This window comes from Lynx rufus, unplaced genomic scaffold (genome assembly GCF_022079265.1).
Source record: "Lynx rufus isolate CCGP_SWC_20201006 ecotype Redwood Valley unplaced genomic scaffold, mLynRuf1.p SCAF_9, whole genome shotgun sequence".
Lineage (NCBI taxonomy): Eukaryota > Metazoa > Chordata > Mammalia > Carnivora > Felidae > Lynx > Lynx rufus.
In genome coordinates this window covers 63,572,638-63,590,627 of record NW_025814897.1, presented here as the reverse complement: position 1 = coordinate 63,590,627, position 17,990 = coordinate 63,572,638, and the positions used below count along the sequence as shown (strand labels likewise).

The 17,990-nt window shown below is 43.7% G+C and overlaps 1 protein-coding gene across 1 annotated transcript in view; it reads right to left on the bottom strand.

Annotated features, from left to right (window-relative positions):
• DNHD1 (dynein heavy chain domain 1) overlaps nt 1-17,990 on the bottom strand; it is an 80,026-nt gene that overhangs the window by 32,396 nt on the left and 29,640 nt on the right. Inside the window, exons 10-17 of the mRNA XM_047071485.1 lie at nt 16,715-16,980; nt 16,381-16,624; nt 9,010-9,167; nt 8,057-8,549; nt 2,444-2,571; nt 2,145-2,343; nt 1,648-1,742; nt 919-1,126 (exon numbers count right to left, since the gene is read on the bottom strand). Coding sequence (XP_046927441.1) covers nt 919-1,126; nt 1,648-1,742; nt 2,145-2,343; nt 2,444-2,571; nt 8,057-8,549; nt 9,010-9,167; nt 16,381-16,624; nt 16,715-16,980 — 1,791 coding nt within the window. The remainder of the gene's footprint in view (nt 1-918; nt 1,127-1,647; nt 1,743-2,144; nt 2,344-2,443; nt 2,572-8,056; nt 8,550-9,009; nt 9,168-16,380; nt 16,625-16,714; nt 16,981-17,990) is intronic.

The following is a 17,990-nucleotide window of genomic DNA, read 5'->3' as shown; positions in this document are numbered from 1 at the left end:
ATGCATTAATGCAGGAAAGGCAGTGAGGAACTTCTATCAGTCGACTGCAAATCAAGGTCAAGCCCTTGTCCTTAGGCTAAAAGGTTTTTATATGTTTTAAGCTAAAGTAAAAATTTTAAGCCATGTATATCTCATATTTTATGATCTATTTAGCTAACTTTGAATTTGCCAGTTGAGTTTCAAGTGGATTGGATAAGACAATTTCTCCTCTACTGGCAGTTCCCTAACTATACCATCTTGGGTGCCTGTACATATGCTGTTCTCTCTGCTCAGCATGCCCTGCTCTCCTTGTAAGTTTGGCAAACTTCTGCTCCTTCAGGAGTCAGCAATGAGGCCTTTACCTACGGGAAAGGAAGATTCCTCTGACTCTCCCCAATCCTTTGAAGCTAGTCCTCTTTCTGAGATTCTACTGCCCTCAGTTAAATTCTCCATCATGCACTTATCTCTATTCTATCATCCTCTCTCACTGGACTAGGAGCTCCTAGAGGACAGAACTTGGACTGTAAATCTCAAGGTCTCTTGTGTTTGGCTCTGAGAAGGCAGGTAGGTTTGATGCAGGAATGACAAAAGAGTGAATGAATGGGGCAAGAGATCCGACAACAGGATGCAATATAGAGGAAAGAGCACTGGAAAATGGAGAGACATGACTGTGAGGGATTTTTTTAGTCCACCCAGAAAGGGAAGGACCTTTGCTGAAAGGGCCAGGCATTGGGTAGGAGGGAGGGAGCAGGGGGCTCCCAAGATTAAGACTATACAGGTGCTACATGGAAGAACTGTCTCAGAACAGATGTCTCAGGTTGCTCAGTAAGGATGGGGCCCTGGCTAGAGAAGCCAGATTGGGCAGGGTTGTGTGGATGTGGTGGACAAATGTGGCCCCTAGCAGAGGGCTATAACTGGACAACAAGAGCTGGGTCTCACCTGAAAGGATGAAGGTGCCGCTATCCTTGCTCACCACCTCCCACTGGGGGCTATGGAACATTTGCCTTTTGGAGCGCTCCAAGGCGGGGGGCTCATAGGGTACATACAGGATGAAGTTCATCAGTCGCAGCTGGCGTGCCTCCCAGACCCGCTGCAGCCGCCGGAGAGTTTCTTGGGCACGGATTTGTTCGTTTTCACACTGCCAAATCTGGAACAGCTGGGTCTCAGGAACCAGCACTGGGTGATGGCTCAGGGGATAGCCTTGAAAGTGGGACTCCAGGGCTAGGGCTCAGGGGAATGGAAGTCTCAGAAATGTAGAGTGGGACCATTTGGCCTCAGGTAGCATCAGCAGCATACTTTGACCTAGGGCTGCTGCCTTGAAGCCTACTCTTTTGCAAGGTTTCAGCTGAGCAGATAGTGCCTTAATCAGTTCATATTGGAACAGGGCAAGTGTTGGAGGACATCTGCCATCCTGTGTGCCCACAAATTTGGGGCTGCCACCCAGTTCCTTCTGGGGGTGGGGCATGCTCTCAGGCAGAGTCTGAGACCACCCATCAGATCCCCACACCCCCCAGGCAGGACCAAAATTTCAACCTCCCGCCTTCCCACCCACAAGCCAGTATCTACTGTCCCCTGTCTCAAGGGGCTGCTGGGACTTAACTGGCTCTATTAGAGTTTAGCACATAGGTTCTGGGCTTGGATCAACTCCTTCTCTCTGGAGGGCCCCACCTGATTGATTTGATCTGCAAATTCGAGCAGCGGACAAGTTAGCAGCTGGCCCAGTGTTAGGAGTTCCGTGTTCTGAAGACTGCCCAGCCCTAAGGCTGGAGGTAGAGGGGACAAGTCAGAGCAACACTCAGTACATGGCAGAATCCAGCCCATATCCTAGAGCCCAGATCTGCAACCCTGAGCCCAGCCCAGCCCAGCCCAGCTCCCAGACAGCAGATCTCAAAGCACAACATAGAGCCAAGAACCCAGAACCTAGGGTCCAGAACACAACACAGAGCCCAGAGCTAAGACTGTAGCTTGAGTTTAGCCCAAGTCAGCAGAGGAGACTCACATGGTGTGCATGAGGTTAGAAATGTTTATCCCTGTGGGGCAAAGGCAGGGAGCAACCCAGGGAGGAAAGGTGTTTCCTACAGGAGCAGCAGGGAACTGAGTCCTTACATTGTTCTAATCCCCCTGTACTTCCCTTCCCCTCCCCTCTGACTCTACCCAAAACACACCTCGCAGGAGGACTTGGAAGTTTAAGTTCTGCAGCTGGAAGCTGCCCAGCCTGCTAAGTATTGGCAGGTAGATGCGAAACTCCTCCAGCATGTGCATACAGCGCTGCAGAACCGGGCTGTGCAGCCCCAGGGTCGTGCTCAGCCGGGCCGCCTCTGTCAGCCAGCCATCTGTCTTCTCCTGGGCGATAGTCATGCTGAACTGGAGGGAGGAAGGCTCACTGTTAGCTGGATACTCTTCCCCGCCCACCCCTGCAGACTCTCCACTCTGAGGCAGGGGCTCCAAGAAAGGGTGTCAGCACCTTGGCAAAAGCCATGCACTTCCATTCACTGATGTTTTCAGAGATGACTCGGTACAGGTGCCAGATGCGCTGCTGCTGCACGATTGGACGGGTCCCGCAGACTGGCAAGGGCACAGGACTCTCCTCCCCTGAGGGACAGGGTAGGTTAAGGCCTGGGCTGGATGCAGGGGAGGGGCACGACAGGGAGTTGTCTGTCAAGAGCCCATAATGGCAGGAAGGAAGGCCCTGAAAGTGCCAGGGATGGGGTGTCCAAAATTGTCCAGTGGGGACTATTGTAGGTGGGGACCATCTAAGAGATAGTTATTCCAAGGAAAGGCTATCTGGGAAAATGTGATGGCAGCAAAAGGGAAGGGTTCCTCTTCTGTTAGTTTCCATCTCACTCTGCTCCAGACACACCAGGCTCTTTGCTGATGCTTGTATACACCCCAGGTATGCCCTCTCCTGCTGAGAGCCTCTGACTGGTAGCTCATTCTTTCTGGAACACTCTTCCCTTAGAAAACCATATACCTCACTTCTTCACCAAATTCAAGTCCATCTGCATGAGGCCTGTGTAGCTCAACCCGTTAAAAACCGCTTTCTACCCTCTCTGGCATTCTCAACACCTCTTACCTTCTCTATTCTTTTTTCTATGCCACTTATCACCTTCTAATGTACTCCATAATTTGGTTAGATACATACATATATTTTTAAGTTTATTTATTTATTTTGAGAGAGAGCTGTGTGCAAGTAGGGGAGGGGCAAAGAGAGAGGGAGAGAGAATCCCAAGAAGGCTCTGCTGACAGTGCAGAGCCTAACGTGGGACTTGATCCCACAAATTATGAGATCATGAACTGAGCTGAAATCAAGAGTCAGATGCTTAACTGACTAAACCACCCAAGGTGCCTCCATAATTTGGTTATATTTTATGTTTATAATTTGTTGTCTTTCTCTCCCTGCTACAATGTTGGGCCCATGAGGGTGGGTGGGGGGGGGATGTTATTTATCTATTGATATACCTCAAGCCTGGTGCACAATATAGGCACTCAAGGAATACCTGTTAGACAAATGAATAAATCCAGTGAGATGCATATGAAAAAATATCTGGTCTATAGAGAGGACCATAAGGGGTAAATGGTGATGCTTCCTATTTTGTGTACTTCTGGTCATTATTCCCTCCCTTCATCTCATAAGCTGCTGCATAATCCTTGACCAATTATTTATATTTGGTTGTGAGATATGTGTCAAAAGCAATTTGCAGTTAATAATAGTTATGGTACTGAGATTTGTAATTTACTTAAAATATATCTGACTAGACTCAAGGATATTACAGTAAAGTTGTCATTCTCATTCATCTGAGTTCCAGTATACTTTCTTCAGTGAGATAAAAAGGGATAAAATAATACCCAAATGATGGGAATCATGAATCTTACATGTGTAAGCATCATCCATCATGGAGAGCAGAATAATGAAAGACTGAGAATCACTATCAGGCTATCAAAGCTCTCATCTGACCAGAAAAAAAAAAATGATAGTAAATTTAAACCCTTCCAATCTTCCTTTGTCTGAACTCAAAAGATCTGGCTAGATACTCATATAATCTTTGACAGCAGTTGTCTCAACATCAAATCTTGGACAAGTGAAGAACTTCCTCTGTAAGAAAGAGCAGGCATTGGGGCGCCTGGGTGGCTCAGTCAGTTAAGCGTCCAACTTCAACTCAGGTCACAATCTCGCGGTCCATGAGTTCTAGCCCTGCGTCGGGCTCTGGGCTGATGGCTCAGAGCCTGAAGCCTGCTTCAGATTCTGTCTGTCTGTCTCTCTCTCTCTCTCTCTGCCCCTCCCCCATTCATGCTCTGTCTCTCTCTGTCTCAAAAATAAATAAACGTTAAAAAGATTAAAAAAAAAAAAAAGAGCAGGCATTGTATCCCCAGACACGTGAGAAGATACACTCTTGAGGATTAACAGCAAATATCCTCTGACACACATTTGCTGTGGTATCTACTCAGTAAGTTTCATTGCATTTTAAAACTTTATTTAGAAGTGATTTCAAATTTTTTAAAGTTGCAAGAAAGAGCAGTAAAAAGAATAGATGTATACCATTTGTTAACATTTTACCCATTTTCTTTATCACTTGTGTTTACAGGCTCTGTATGTATATGGGCATATGTATACACCAACACATAATTCTTTACTGAGCTATTTAAGTGTAAGTTACATATATCATGGCCCTATTTATCCCCCAAATACTGTGTATTCCCTAAGAATAGGGATATTCTCTTATATAACTATAATTATCAACTTCATATATTATATTGATACAATTCTTTAACCTATAGTCCATGTTCCAATGTTGTCAATTGACCTAATAAGGTCCTATAGCATTTTCCCCCTCAACTACAGCACCCAGTCCAGAATCAAGTACCACATTTACTTGTCATGTCTCTTTAACTTCTTTTAATCTAGAACATTCCCCATAGCTTTAATCTTTTCTAACAGACATTTTTGAAGTATATTGACCCTTTTCTCCCTTTTTTGTTAACAGAAAGTTCCTCATGTTGTGTTTATATGATTCTTTTCATGACTGAAGTTATTCATTCTCAGCTGGACTACTGAATAGGTAATGTTGTGTCCTTTGGGTATCATGTTTGGAGGCACATGATGTCTGTCTCTCATTGGTGATGTTAACTTTGATCACCTGGTCAAAATGTTGCCCAATTTCTCTACTAAATAATTGCTAGTGTTTTTTCTCCCCTCCCTTGCAACTAATAAGTAGTCTCTGTAGGAGAATCTCTAAGACTGTGCAAATATTCTACATCTCATCGAATCTGCTCCACTGATGACTTTACCTGATCCAACATTTACCAGAATGTTTGCAAAATGATGATTTTTCCCTCCAATTTTTCTCCTTCTACATTTATCAGTTGGCTCTCGGCATTCTATTGTAAGTGCAAGTCCTCATTTCTCCCTCACTTATGTATCTACTTATTATCAGTGTGGATCATAAATTCCTATTTTTCCAATAGTTTACTTTGTACTTCAGTGCTAAAATTGCCTCAGATTTGGACAGTTGGCATCCCTTCTGTGTCCTCAAGACCTTAAAAACATATTCTAGACTCATCTTGTACCTACCCTGTGACAGCCCTGGAGTCACCCATTTTCTGAGGAGCCCTGGTAGGGAATGATATTAGCAACTAAGACCAGGACACAAAGTTGCTTCTTGCTGTTGGAGTGTCTTTGCTTCTTAGTCTCTTCAGTAGACAGGGCTAGGAAATATACTCAGGTATATATTCACATATGCATACACTTATATACATATACATGTGCACATAAGCATGCGTATACATATAATATGTGTATACTTCTAAATGCAACGGAAATTACAGAGTAGATGCCAAGAAAAATGGAAGTTTATAAGATAAGCTCATGATATTTCCTCAGAATTCAGAATAAAGGAATGAATGATGCTGAAGATAAAAGAAATGGAGAAGAGATCCAGAAAATCCAATATTCAAGTATGAATTCTGGAAGGAGACCAGAGCAAATCTAAGAGCCATTATCAAATAACTGATAAACAGATTACCTGCCCAGGAAAAAAAAAAAATCAGATTGATAACAGATTGGCCCACAATGCTAAATATCAGAAGACAATGATGCAATATCCTAGGTTTGGAGAAAAAAATGTCTGTGGCTTCAGAATTCAATATCTAGCCAATCTGTGATATAAGGACATTATAAAGTCATCCTAGACATAAAGAACTTAGAAATTTTAACACCTCTAACTCCCTTCTTAGAAAAAATAAATACTCAAAGAAATATTGCTGCCATTTAAGTAAAGAATGAAAATAATGAAAAGATGGGGTATTTCTAAAAATGGTAGTGCAACAACATGGATGGACCTAGAGGGCATTATGCTAGATGAAATGAGTCAGAGAGAGAAAGACAAATACCATGTGATATCATTCATGTGTGGAATCTAAAAAAACAAAACCAGTGAATAAACAAAACAAAAAGCAGAAAACAGACCCATAAATGCAGAGAACAAACTGAGAGCTGCCAGAGGGGAGGGAGGTGGTAGGTTGGGCAAAATGGGTGAAGGGGAGGGAGAGTTACAGCGCCTGGTTATGGAACGGAAAGGTCACGGGGATGAAAGGCACAGCATGGGGATATAGTTGATGGTACTGTAATAGCGATGTATGGTGACAGATGGTGGCTACACTTGTGGTGAGCACAGCAGAATGTATAGAAGCACTTGTCAAATCACTATCTTGTACATCTGAAACTACTGTAACATTGGTTGTCAACCATACTTTGATTAAAAAAAAAAGGGGGGAGTGGGTAAACAAAACCAGTAAACCTTATATGTGAAAATAGTTGATAACTTGGTTATAAAACCAAGCAAATGTCAAAAGTATTAAGATTGGGGTGCCAGGGTGGCTTAGGCAGTTAAGTGTCCAACTCTTGATTCTGGCTCAGGTCATGATCTCATGGTTCATGGGTTCAGGCCCTGTGTCAGGCTCTGCGCTGACAGTGTGGATCCTGCTCAGGACTCTCCCTCTCTCCCTCTCTCTGTCCCTCCTCTACTTGTGTTCTCTCTCTCTCTGAAAATAAACTTTTTTTTAAAGTATTAATTAAAATAAGATACATAATGGAAAATATAGAATAGTATTAATAATCTAGCTTTAAGATCCTGGATTATTTTAACAAAAGCTGGGAGTTTGGTGAAGAGCTAGGGATGGACGATGGAACTAAAATAAAAGCATGCTCTCGGGCTTCCTGGGCCTAGCATCACAAGGCCTGAGGCCCCTACTCTGCCTTTTCACAAACATACCCAATCCCTAGAGGAAAGTTTAAGGTTTGTGGTCTATGTCAGTTAGAGGGTCTCTCCATACTTGGCTGAAGAAAAAAGTCCCTTGCTTAAGGATGGTCCCAAGGTGTCCCCTCCACCCTACATTTGGCCAAACGGCCCTGGAACTAGGGATGCCCACAGGCAGAGTTGGTAATAGTTGGTAGTTGGCCAAGAGGCAACTCAGAAGCAGTGTGCCCTTCCAGGGGATAAAAGTAACCAAAAGAAGTGACTGAATCTGAAAGGAGAAACTTGAGCCCACAAAGTTCTTAATGTGCAGAAGGGAACCAGTCTAGCTGCACCCCTTTGTACAGAGGGCTAAGACCAATAGTTCTGCCCTGGTCTCCTCTGTGGGCCAGGGAGACCCTCGGCAGCTGCCCCTCTACACTACATTGGCTGGAAGCAGGGGCTATGACTTATCAAGACCTATTTTTAGCTGGGACCTGCAGCCTGGTACAGGACTGGGCTGGATCGGCTAAGGACTACAATGAGGGCACCTTTACATTTCCCCTGCAGAGGCTTTTAGCCCTTCAGCCCCATCACATTCTAATGTAACATTCACCGATTTGCCTTCCCTACCAGACTGTGAGCCCTCTGTCTTCCCCCGCTAAGCAGAGCCCTTAACATAGCCAATGTACAAAGATTCTGTCCTGTAATTTTCATTTATAAAAGAGACTAAAATGAAGGTATGTGATTCCCGAGACTTGCTTAGGGACACTCAGGATACAGGACCCTTATCTCAGTTGATGGGTCTCTCACAGGATGGTGGTAGAGGGAGCAGGGATCCTCAGTACCGGTGAAAGTGGCATAGGCATGGTGCAGTTCACTGAGGTGACTGGCTGTGTTCTGGAACTGACGCTCCAGGGAAATGAGCTGACGCTCCATGCTCCTCTGTTCTTGCGCAGGGTCCATGAAGGGGCCAGATAGGGCGTTCTCAATCAGACCTTCCAGCTCCACAAGTGCCGCTGCTATTAGCTGCTGCAGCTTGGGCACAATGGCATGTCGCTTGCTGATCAGGAACTCTGAGGCCTGGCTTTTCTCAAATTGAAATGCCTCCCACACATCCAGTAGCTGTGGGGCAAGGGGAGTGCGGTCAGGTAGGTGCGGCTGTGGGGGAGGGAGACTGGGAGGCATGGGTGACTTCCCCAACTGCCTTCTCACCGAGATGTCCAGTGCCTCATTCTCAGCACTAAAGAGGCTAAAGTGGTTGCGGATGAGTTCGTGGAGTGCCCGTATGTATTCCATTCGCTTCTCCAGCTCTGCATACTGCTCGTTGGCCTGGTTCAACTGCAGGGGGCTACAACATGAGACCGGCACCCCCACAACCCTGTGCACCAGTTTGGGCTCATTCTGAGGGGAGCTCCCATCTTCTAGGGGCCCCAGACCCCAACAGCCACCTTTACCCAACTGGGATCAGGGGCACTGTGGGATCAGATCCCATCTGACCCAGGTCTCTCTGAAGACAGCAGGCTCCTCCCCCACCAACTCATTACCCTGATGACAGGGTGATAGATCCCTAGCTGACTGTCATAGAGTCTCTCTCACACCAGGGCTTCTCCCTGACATGAGGAAACTGAGGGCCACGAGAACAGAGTGAGAGTTAGTAAGGACAGATCACATATGTGAGCACAGTTTAGAAGCATCAAGCCCCAATGGGAGCTCAGCAGAGACCTGAAGAGAGTGTGTTGAGCATGTGAGCAAGATGGGCCCCTGGATAAGCTGGGAAGGAAGGATGAGAAAAGCCCACCTTCTGGGAGCACCGTGCAATGGTATGAATGTCTGAGTTGATGGTTTGGAAGACCTCCATGAAATCTGTGAGCTCCGTTATTAGTTGCTGACTGCGGGTCCGGCACTCATTCTGTACATGTGTAAGAATGTCCTTCCTGACGCCATCCAGCTTGGATTCTGAAGACAGGAGAAGGTTCGGTGTTAGGAGGTACATGAAAGAGGAGGGGTGCTGGTCAAGTGCTGTGGGTCCACAGTGGGGGAGGGGTAATGGGGAAGCCAGACCACAAATTGATTCCCTGACTCAGTGAACACTTACTGGACCCCCGCCCAGTGTCTGGCCAGCTGCTATCCACTGGTGCTATCCACAGCTACTAAAGGCTATGCTGGACACCGGGAGACCAGAGTGGGTGGGTGAGACAGAAAATGTTCCCACCCTCAGAAGTTCACAACATGGTGGCAGAGATAGACAAACAAATGGACAATCACAAACCAGTGCGATAAATGCTCTTCAAGTGCTCACCTCTTCAAGTGAAAGGAGAGGAGACCTGAGGAAGCTGGGAAAGGCCTCCTCCAGCAGGGAACACTGGAGCTGAATGCTGTGAGGAGCTAATGCTCCAGGAGCAAAGGCATGCCAAGCAGATGAAATAGCACGTGTAAAGGCACGGGAATGACATGCTCACGAATAGTAGAACAACCTATCCAGATAAAAGTTTTCTGTTTGGGGAGTCTTAGTGGCTTTGCTCTAGTAGAAGAAGTAGCAAGAAGAATGTGTAATCTGCGTTTTGTTTTTAAGGATTAGAAAAAAAAGAAAAAAGAAGATGTCAGGTGGATATGGGGCTTAGAAGGTAATATTGGAGGCTGCCTTTGGTGATATGAGCAACTCCACTGTTTCCAAGGGCAGGAACAGCACCAGTATGATGCCTCACCAAATCACTAACACCACTAAAGTAACACTGATTATAAGAAGCATCATTATTTTATATACCATGCAAAAAGAAAAAAACAATGCCATCTGGACTCTGACATGCTATCAATCATAATACACCTCTTAAGTTCAGAGATGTTAAAATATGCCCAGGACAGCAAAATACAATACAGAAATATGATACGCAGTATACCACGAAATACAGTATAGAATGCTTGCTTACTACATGCCATATGCAATGTCAACTACTTTGCTTATGTTAGTCCTTTCAATACTCACAAAACCCTTTGAGGTAGATACTATTATTGTCCCTGTTTTACAGATAAGCAAACTGAGCCTCAGGAGAGGTTCAATAGCTTTATCAATATCACATAATGTCAACAAAAGTCCAGGACAAGATGACTTCATAAGCAAATTCTACCAAATATTTAAAGAAGAGTTAATACCTATTCTTCTCAAACTATTCCAAAAAATAGAAAAGGAAGGAAAACTTCTAAATGTATCCTATGATGGCAGCATTACCCTGACACCAAAATCAGATAAAGACACCACTAAAAAAGAGAACTGCAGGTCAATATCCCTGAACACATGTGCACACATTCTCAATTAAATACTACCAAACTGAATCCAACAATACATTAAAAAAATCATTCACCTCGATCAAGTGGGATTTATTCCTAGGTTGCAAAGGTGGTTCAATATTCACAGATCAATCAATGTGGTACATCACATTAATAAAAGAACGATATGATCATTTCATTAGATGCAGAAGAAGCATTTGACAAAGTATAATATCCATTCATGATAAAAACCCTTAACAAAGTAGATTTGGAAGGAACATACCTCAATATAATAAAGGCCATATATGAAAAACTGAAAGCTAGTATCATCCTAAATGGGGGGAAAAGTGAGCGGTTTTCCACTACAGTCCATTCTCAACATTTTTATTCTACATAGTACTGGAAGTCCTAGCCATAGTTATCAGACAACAAAAGGAAATAAGAAGGCATCCAAATAGCCAAGGAAGAAGTAAAACTTTCACTATTTATAGATGACATGATACTATATATACAAAACCTGAGGAGCACCTGGGTGGCTCAGTCCATTGAGCGTCCAACACTCAATTTCAACACTTGATTTCAGCTCAGGTCATGATCTCATGGTTCCTGAGTTTAAGCCCCACCTCCAGCTCCCTCCACATTGAGCTCTGCACTGACAGTGTAGAGCCTGCTTGAGATTCAATCTCCTGCCCCTCCCCACTTGCACGCATGCACATGTGCTCTCTCTCTATATATATAGATAAATTTTTAAAAATTAAAAAAAAAAAGAAAACCCAAAAGACCACTAAAAAACTGCTAGATCTGAGAAACAAATTCAGTAAAGTCTCAGGATATAAAATCAACATACAGAAATCTATTGCATTTCTATACATCAGCAAAGAAGCAGCAGAAAGAAAAATTAAGGAATTAATCCCACTTATAGCTGCACCAAAAACAATAAGATACCTAGGAATAGACTTAACGAAAGAGGTGAAAGATCTGTATTCTGAAAACTATAAAACACTGATGAAAGAAACTGAAGCTGACACAAAGAAATGGAAAGACATCCCATGCTTGTGAATTCAAAGAACAAATATTGTTAAAATGTCTATACTACCCAAAGCAATCTACACATTTAATGCAATCCCTATCAAAATGCCAATAGCATCTTTCACAGAGCTAGAACCAACAATCTTAAAATTTTTATGGAACCACAAAAGACCCAGAATAGCCAAGGCAATCTTGAAAAAGAAAAGCAAAGTTGGAGGCATCACAATTCTGGACTTCAAGTTACATTACAAAGCAGTAATTTAGTAATCAAAGCAGTATGGTACTGGCATAAAAATAGACACATAGATCAATGGAACAGAATAGAAAATCCAGAAATGAACCCACAGCTGTATGGCCAATTAACCTTCAACAAAGCAGGAAAGAATATCCAATGGGAAAAAGACTGTCTCTTCAACAAGTAGTGTGGGAAAACTGGACAGCTACATGCAAAAAAGTGAAACTAGACTACATTCTTATACCATACACAAAAATAAATTCAAAATAAATTAAAGACCTAAATGTGAGACCTGAAACCATAAAAATCCTAGAAGAGAATACAGGCAGTAACCTCTTTGACATTGGCCATAGCAACTTTTTTTTAGATATATCTTCTGAGGCAAGAGAAACAAAAGCAAAAATAAACTATTGGGACTTCATCAAAATAAAAAGCTTCTGCACAACAAAGGAAAACAATCAACAAAGCTAAAAGGCAACTTACAGAATAGAGATGATTTTTGCAAATGACATATCTGATAAATGTAAAATATATATATAATTCTTTATATAACACAACATAGTTAATTTATATTTATAATAATAATTTATAATTCTTATAAAACACAACACTCCAAAAATGAATAATCCAATTAAGAAATGGGCAGAAGACATGAATAGACATTTTTCCAAAAAAAGACATTCAGAAGGGTAACAGGCACATAAAAAAATGTTCATCATCACTCATCATCAGTGAAATGCAAGTCAAAACTATGAGATATCACCTCACACCTGTCAGAATGGCTAAAATCAACACAAGAAACCACAAGTCTTGGTGATGATGTGGAGAAGGGGGAACTCAATTACACTGTTGGTAGGAATGCAAACTGTTGCAGCCACTGTAGGAAACAGTATGGAGGTTCCTCAAAAAGTTAAAAATAGAACTACCCTATGATCCAGGAATCACACTACTGAGCATTTACTCAAAATATACAAAAATACTAATTCAAAGGGATATATGCATCCCAGTGTTTACAGCAGCATTATCTACAATAGCCAAATTATAGAAGCAGCCCAAGTTCCATCCATTGATGAATGGGTAAAGAAGATGTGGTGTGTGTGTGTGTATAGAATAAAATATTATATATTATTATATTATATATGATTTATGTTAAATAAATTATATCATATCATCTTATTCAGCCATAAAAAGAATGAAATCTTGTCATTTGCAACAATATGGATGGAGCTAGAATACTATGCTAAGCAAAGTAAGTCAGTTGGAGAGAGACAAATACAATATGTTTTCACTCCTACATGGAATTTAAGAAACAAAACAAATGAGCAAAGGAAAAAAAAAGAGAAAGAAAGGCAAACCAAGAAACAGACTCTTAACTGTATAGAGAAGAAACTGATGGTTGCCAGAAGGGAAGTGGGTGAGGGGATTGTTTAAATAGGTGATGGGGATTAAGGAGTGCACTTGTGATGAGCACTGGGTGCTGCAAAGAAGTGCTGAATCGCTATATTTTACACTTGAAATTAATGTTACACTGTATGTTAACTACCCAGAATTTAAATAAAAACTTAAAAAGTATATCACACAGTGGCAGGGCAAATAGTCAAACTGAGGCAGCCTGGCGCCATTCTGTTCTATTTTATGTTTTGAGGGGTGAAAATAAACTGACTTATCCTCTATGAGCATCTCTGCAACTAGAAAGTGAGGTAGTGAGTTCCAGGGACAGATAATTGAGACACACTGGGTATGACCCATCTGGAGCTTCGAAGGAAGTAACCAATAGGACTCAATACCAAGAAATGAGACTGAGAAAACCAAGAGAGAGGGAAGCCATGGAGGGATCCAAGGTTGAACAGAACACAAGGAAGAGAACATCTCCTTTTTCAGACTATCCCTGTGCCCTCTAGCAGTAGCTAGGCTGTTGCAATTGTGCTGCTTAAAAAAAAATTTTTTTTAAATCTTTATCTTTGAGAGAGAGACAGCACGTGAGTAGGGGAAGAGCAGAGAGAGAGGAAGATACAGAATCTGAAGCAGGCTTCAGGCTCTCAGATGTCAGCACAGAGCCCGACATGGGGCTTAAACTCACAAACTGTGAGATCACGACCTGAGCCAAAGTCAGACGCTTAACTGACTGAGCCACCCAGGTACCCCTGTGCTGCTTTTTAGACCAGCAGTATCAGGCAGGTGATGGCAGAAAGGAGCTCAACAGCGACATCATATGGTGTAAATCAGCGACAGACTGAAAATACCAGAGGGCTGCTGGGGGTTAGAAGTTGGAGATGGATGGGAAGACAGATTTGAGAGATATTTAGGAGGTAGAAGAATGGAAGAGATTTGGTGACAGGTTGTATGTGGTGGAGTTAGGGAGAGGGAAGAATAAATGATGAACACTAACTCACAAGAGTGAATAATTATGTCATTCACAGTGCAGGGAAGCCCAGGCAGAAGACGAACAGAGTTGGAGGACAAGTAGACAAAATTAGATCACAAGAAGAATGAGAGTAGACAGAAGGGGATAAGGTTAAATGAAAAAATTAAGCACCTGTTGCATGCCTCATTCAATGCTAAAAACACTGCAAAAAATATCTCATTTACTCCTCCTTATCATAACCCTGTGGGTGACTGCATTATCATGTCCATGTTACAAATAAATGAACTGAACAGTGACCTGAGGTCACACAAGCCAGTGAAAAGCAGAGCCATGATTCTGAACCCCATGGTTTTCTCTCTCCATCCGTTCTTCTTCAAGAGGCCAGCTGATCTTGGACTAAGGACGAAGAATCTAACAAACTAGAAAGAACAGAGGCTTCCTGAACAACATTGGAGCAAAGCCAAGGTCAGAAAGAAGGTAGGCTAACCACAGGCCCTCCCTGTTCCTCCCATGCCAGCCTGAATCCCCTATACATTTAGGTGGGGTTGAGGGAGGGCAAAGTGGGGAGTTTGTGGCCCAAAAGCTACATAATTTGGCATTGCTTTTATTTGTTGAAAAGGAAAGACAAGGAGGGTGAGGCAGGCAAGGACTTTCAAGAAATCTCTTTCAGAGCCACCCAAAGCCACCCACCTTCATAAAGAAAGCAGCCCTGGGGACCATGGGTCTGATAGAACATTCTCTCTGCAGGAAGCAGACACTATTGGTTATTGGGAGCTAGGTGAGAAAATGGAACCACCTTTCTGTTTCCTAGAAGTACAAATCAATGGCTTCCCAATCTACCCCACTGTGAACCTTTCTAAGACCAGTTTCTAGGCAGAGACACTTTAGCTAGTAAACAATAGCATTAGACATCCTTCCCATTGGAAGGGGGGGGGGGAAGAGGACCAAAACTAGGTTTTAAACCAGATTTCTCAGAGACCCAGAGAGACCAACAACTGGGCCTTGGTCTAGTGGGGGTAGATAAGAGACAAGAGGGAAACTGAGATGGTTGAGGAGGAAACAGATTGCAGAATGGGTTTCAGCTCCACCTTCCATGTGGAACTTAGGGAAGATACCACCTTGCAGATTGCCCACATGCTAACATGAGATATCCATAGCAGAGTAGAAATCATGTGATGTGTTGCAGCAGAAAGAGGGCTAAATACAATGCTTCCAAAGTCCCCCACAACTTCCAAATGGCAGGGGATACATAAGATATAATAGAGATTTAATAACCAGTGGGCCTGGATGGGTTCCAATGTAGAGGGGTGAGGGACCCTGAAGCAGAAGCTATGGGAGTGGCCAGCCCAAGACAAAGATGGAATGAAGGGTTGACTAAAATCCCATGGATCTGCAAAGCCAGCAGGATCCAATGCAGGGCTGAGTTAGCAAAGGTAGACATTCTGAGCTCCTACTAGCCAAGAGAACACACACAGTTACACTAGCTCAGGCCATAGCTGCACCAGAAGCAGCAAAGTCAGAAGGAGGGCAGAGACCAGGAATGGATATATCACACCTCAGTAAGGGTTGACAGAAGCCAGCAAAGAAGAGCACACAGCCCAGCAGCCCTCTCCAATGCCAGCTGCCACCTTGGGGAGGAAGAGGAGCAGAGGACACTTGAGAATAAAAACAACCCAGAACTGTAGTACGAATTTTGAATTGACCAAATACCCAAAATAGACTGAGTTAAACCAAAAGTGCTGCTTTAAATGAAAAGTGCTTTCATTTTCAATTGGAATACATTCTTTCGCCATCTGCAGAAGTTAGGACTACAGAGTAAGAGGACATCAGTTAAGGAGACTAACATTTTATACATGCAAATTATAGTGTCAATTTTGACTCTGCTGCGTGTGGGGAAGGGCACTCTTGATTCCTGAGAATATCTGCAAAGAAACTGAGCTCACTAGCCTAAGGAGTAGGCTAAGATTTTTCTCATTCACATTTGGTTTGAATTACTTCCATGCCAGAAAAATAGAAAGTGTCAGGTGACAGAAACATGTTTCCCACAGAGCATGGGGAATGAGTAGCGCCAAAACAGATGGAGAGGCTATCATCTGTAATGATCACACCTTTACTTGCAAAGGGAAGGGGCTGGGACCTGGGACTTTAGGAGGCTCTAGAGGTCCAATGAGGGGCCTTCACCAAAAGTCCTTGAAGGACATTTCCAGGCCCAAGGAGGGCCATGCGGATGAGATAAGGAAGGTGGAAGGAAAGGAAAGAGGATAAGCAGCACTCACCCATCTCTGCCTGTATGTGATAGCAGTTCAGCTGCAGCAATCTGCCTGTTGTGATCAACTTCTTAGGTATATTGGAGACATCAGTCTGCCACATGTTCACGCGGCTCACCAGCATCATGTAGTTCTTGATGGGACAACCTCTCATGGACTCCAGCTTCTGAGGCCCCCAGGCTTGCAGGAACTCATGAATGCCTGTCATCCAGTGATGTTCCTTGCAGAATTCCTTCACCTCCCACAGCATGCCCTAGGTACAGACAAGGTGCTTAGGGCAGAGGTGGGTGGCTATGATTGGAATTAGTGGGCATGACCCCACTGCTTAAACCTCTTTTCTCACCTCCAGCAAGGCCTGCTGCAGAGTCAGTGCCTGCTGGATTCGAGGACTGTTGTCCAGGTCTTCTTGCAGCTGCTTATAATTGGGGGGCAAGTACTGACCCCGCAGCCGGCACCCACGGACCTCCAGGGCTTCAGTAACTGTGTGAGACTTCCAGGGCCACACCAATCCTATATTTGGGCCACAAAAGATGTGCACAGCATCGCTAGGCTGGCCCTGGAGCTTGGGCATGATGAATTCCTTGTTTGAGTCCTCCTCTTCCTCTTCTTCTAATGGGACACATGCCAAAATTGTCCATGAGTGCCCTTCAGGGCCTCCACACAACCTCTCTCCCTACCTGAGTGTGTACATTACACACACACACACACACACACACTCCCTGCTCCTGAGTGAGTTTACACATACATCTATATCACAAGCACCAACCCACTGAGGGAATTTACTAGTTATGGCTCAGGTTCAGAAAACAGAATTTAGTTAGTATAAGCAGAAAGGGAATTGTTATGGGATATTAAATGAGTTGCAAATAGTTGGAAAGGCTGACAAACAAAAACACTCGAGGCTGAGTATCTATGGCTCTGTGCTGCCTGGCAAATTGGGATGTCACTGCCATAACAGCAGCTACAAAAGCACACTACCTCTATTATGATCTCCTCCAGCAGAATGGATGGCATATGCGTTGGCTCTCTCCCCCTCTTACCTTAATTCTGAACTGAAATCTCTTGCAGATCTCAAGCACATACAACATCTAGCAATAAGGAGATATGGGAAAAACTCCAGCCTCTGTGGAACAGAGGAAGAGGTGGCAAAGATGTTGAACATGCCAGTCCTCAGTATGTCTTAAGGAATATCCTTGAGCCTGGCTTTTCCTTTAACTTCTTAGAAACCGGCTAAGTGCCAATTTCAGTATTTGTGTTAAAACTTTGTGCAAAAAGAGGTTGATGGGCACCTGGCTGGCTCTGTCAGTTAAGCATCCCACTTTGGCTCAGGTCATGATCTCACGATTCATGAGTTCGAGGCCCACACTGGGCTCTCTGCTGTCGGCACAGAGCCTGTTTCGTATCCTCTGTCCCCCTCTCTGCCCCTCCCCCACATGCACTCTCTCTGTCTCTCACACAAAAAATAAATAAACTGAAAAAGAAAGGTGGGGGGAAGCATTGAAATGTTCAGAAATTAGATGCATAGTACCAACACCTAAACATACAGTGCCCCCCCCCCCACCCAACAAGTCTCAGTCCTCAGGTCTCTTCTCTTCTCCATCTGTAGTTTCTAGGAGAAC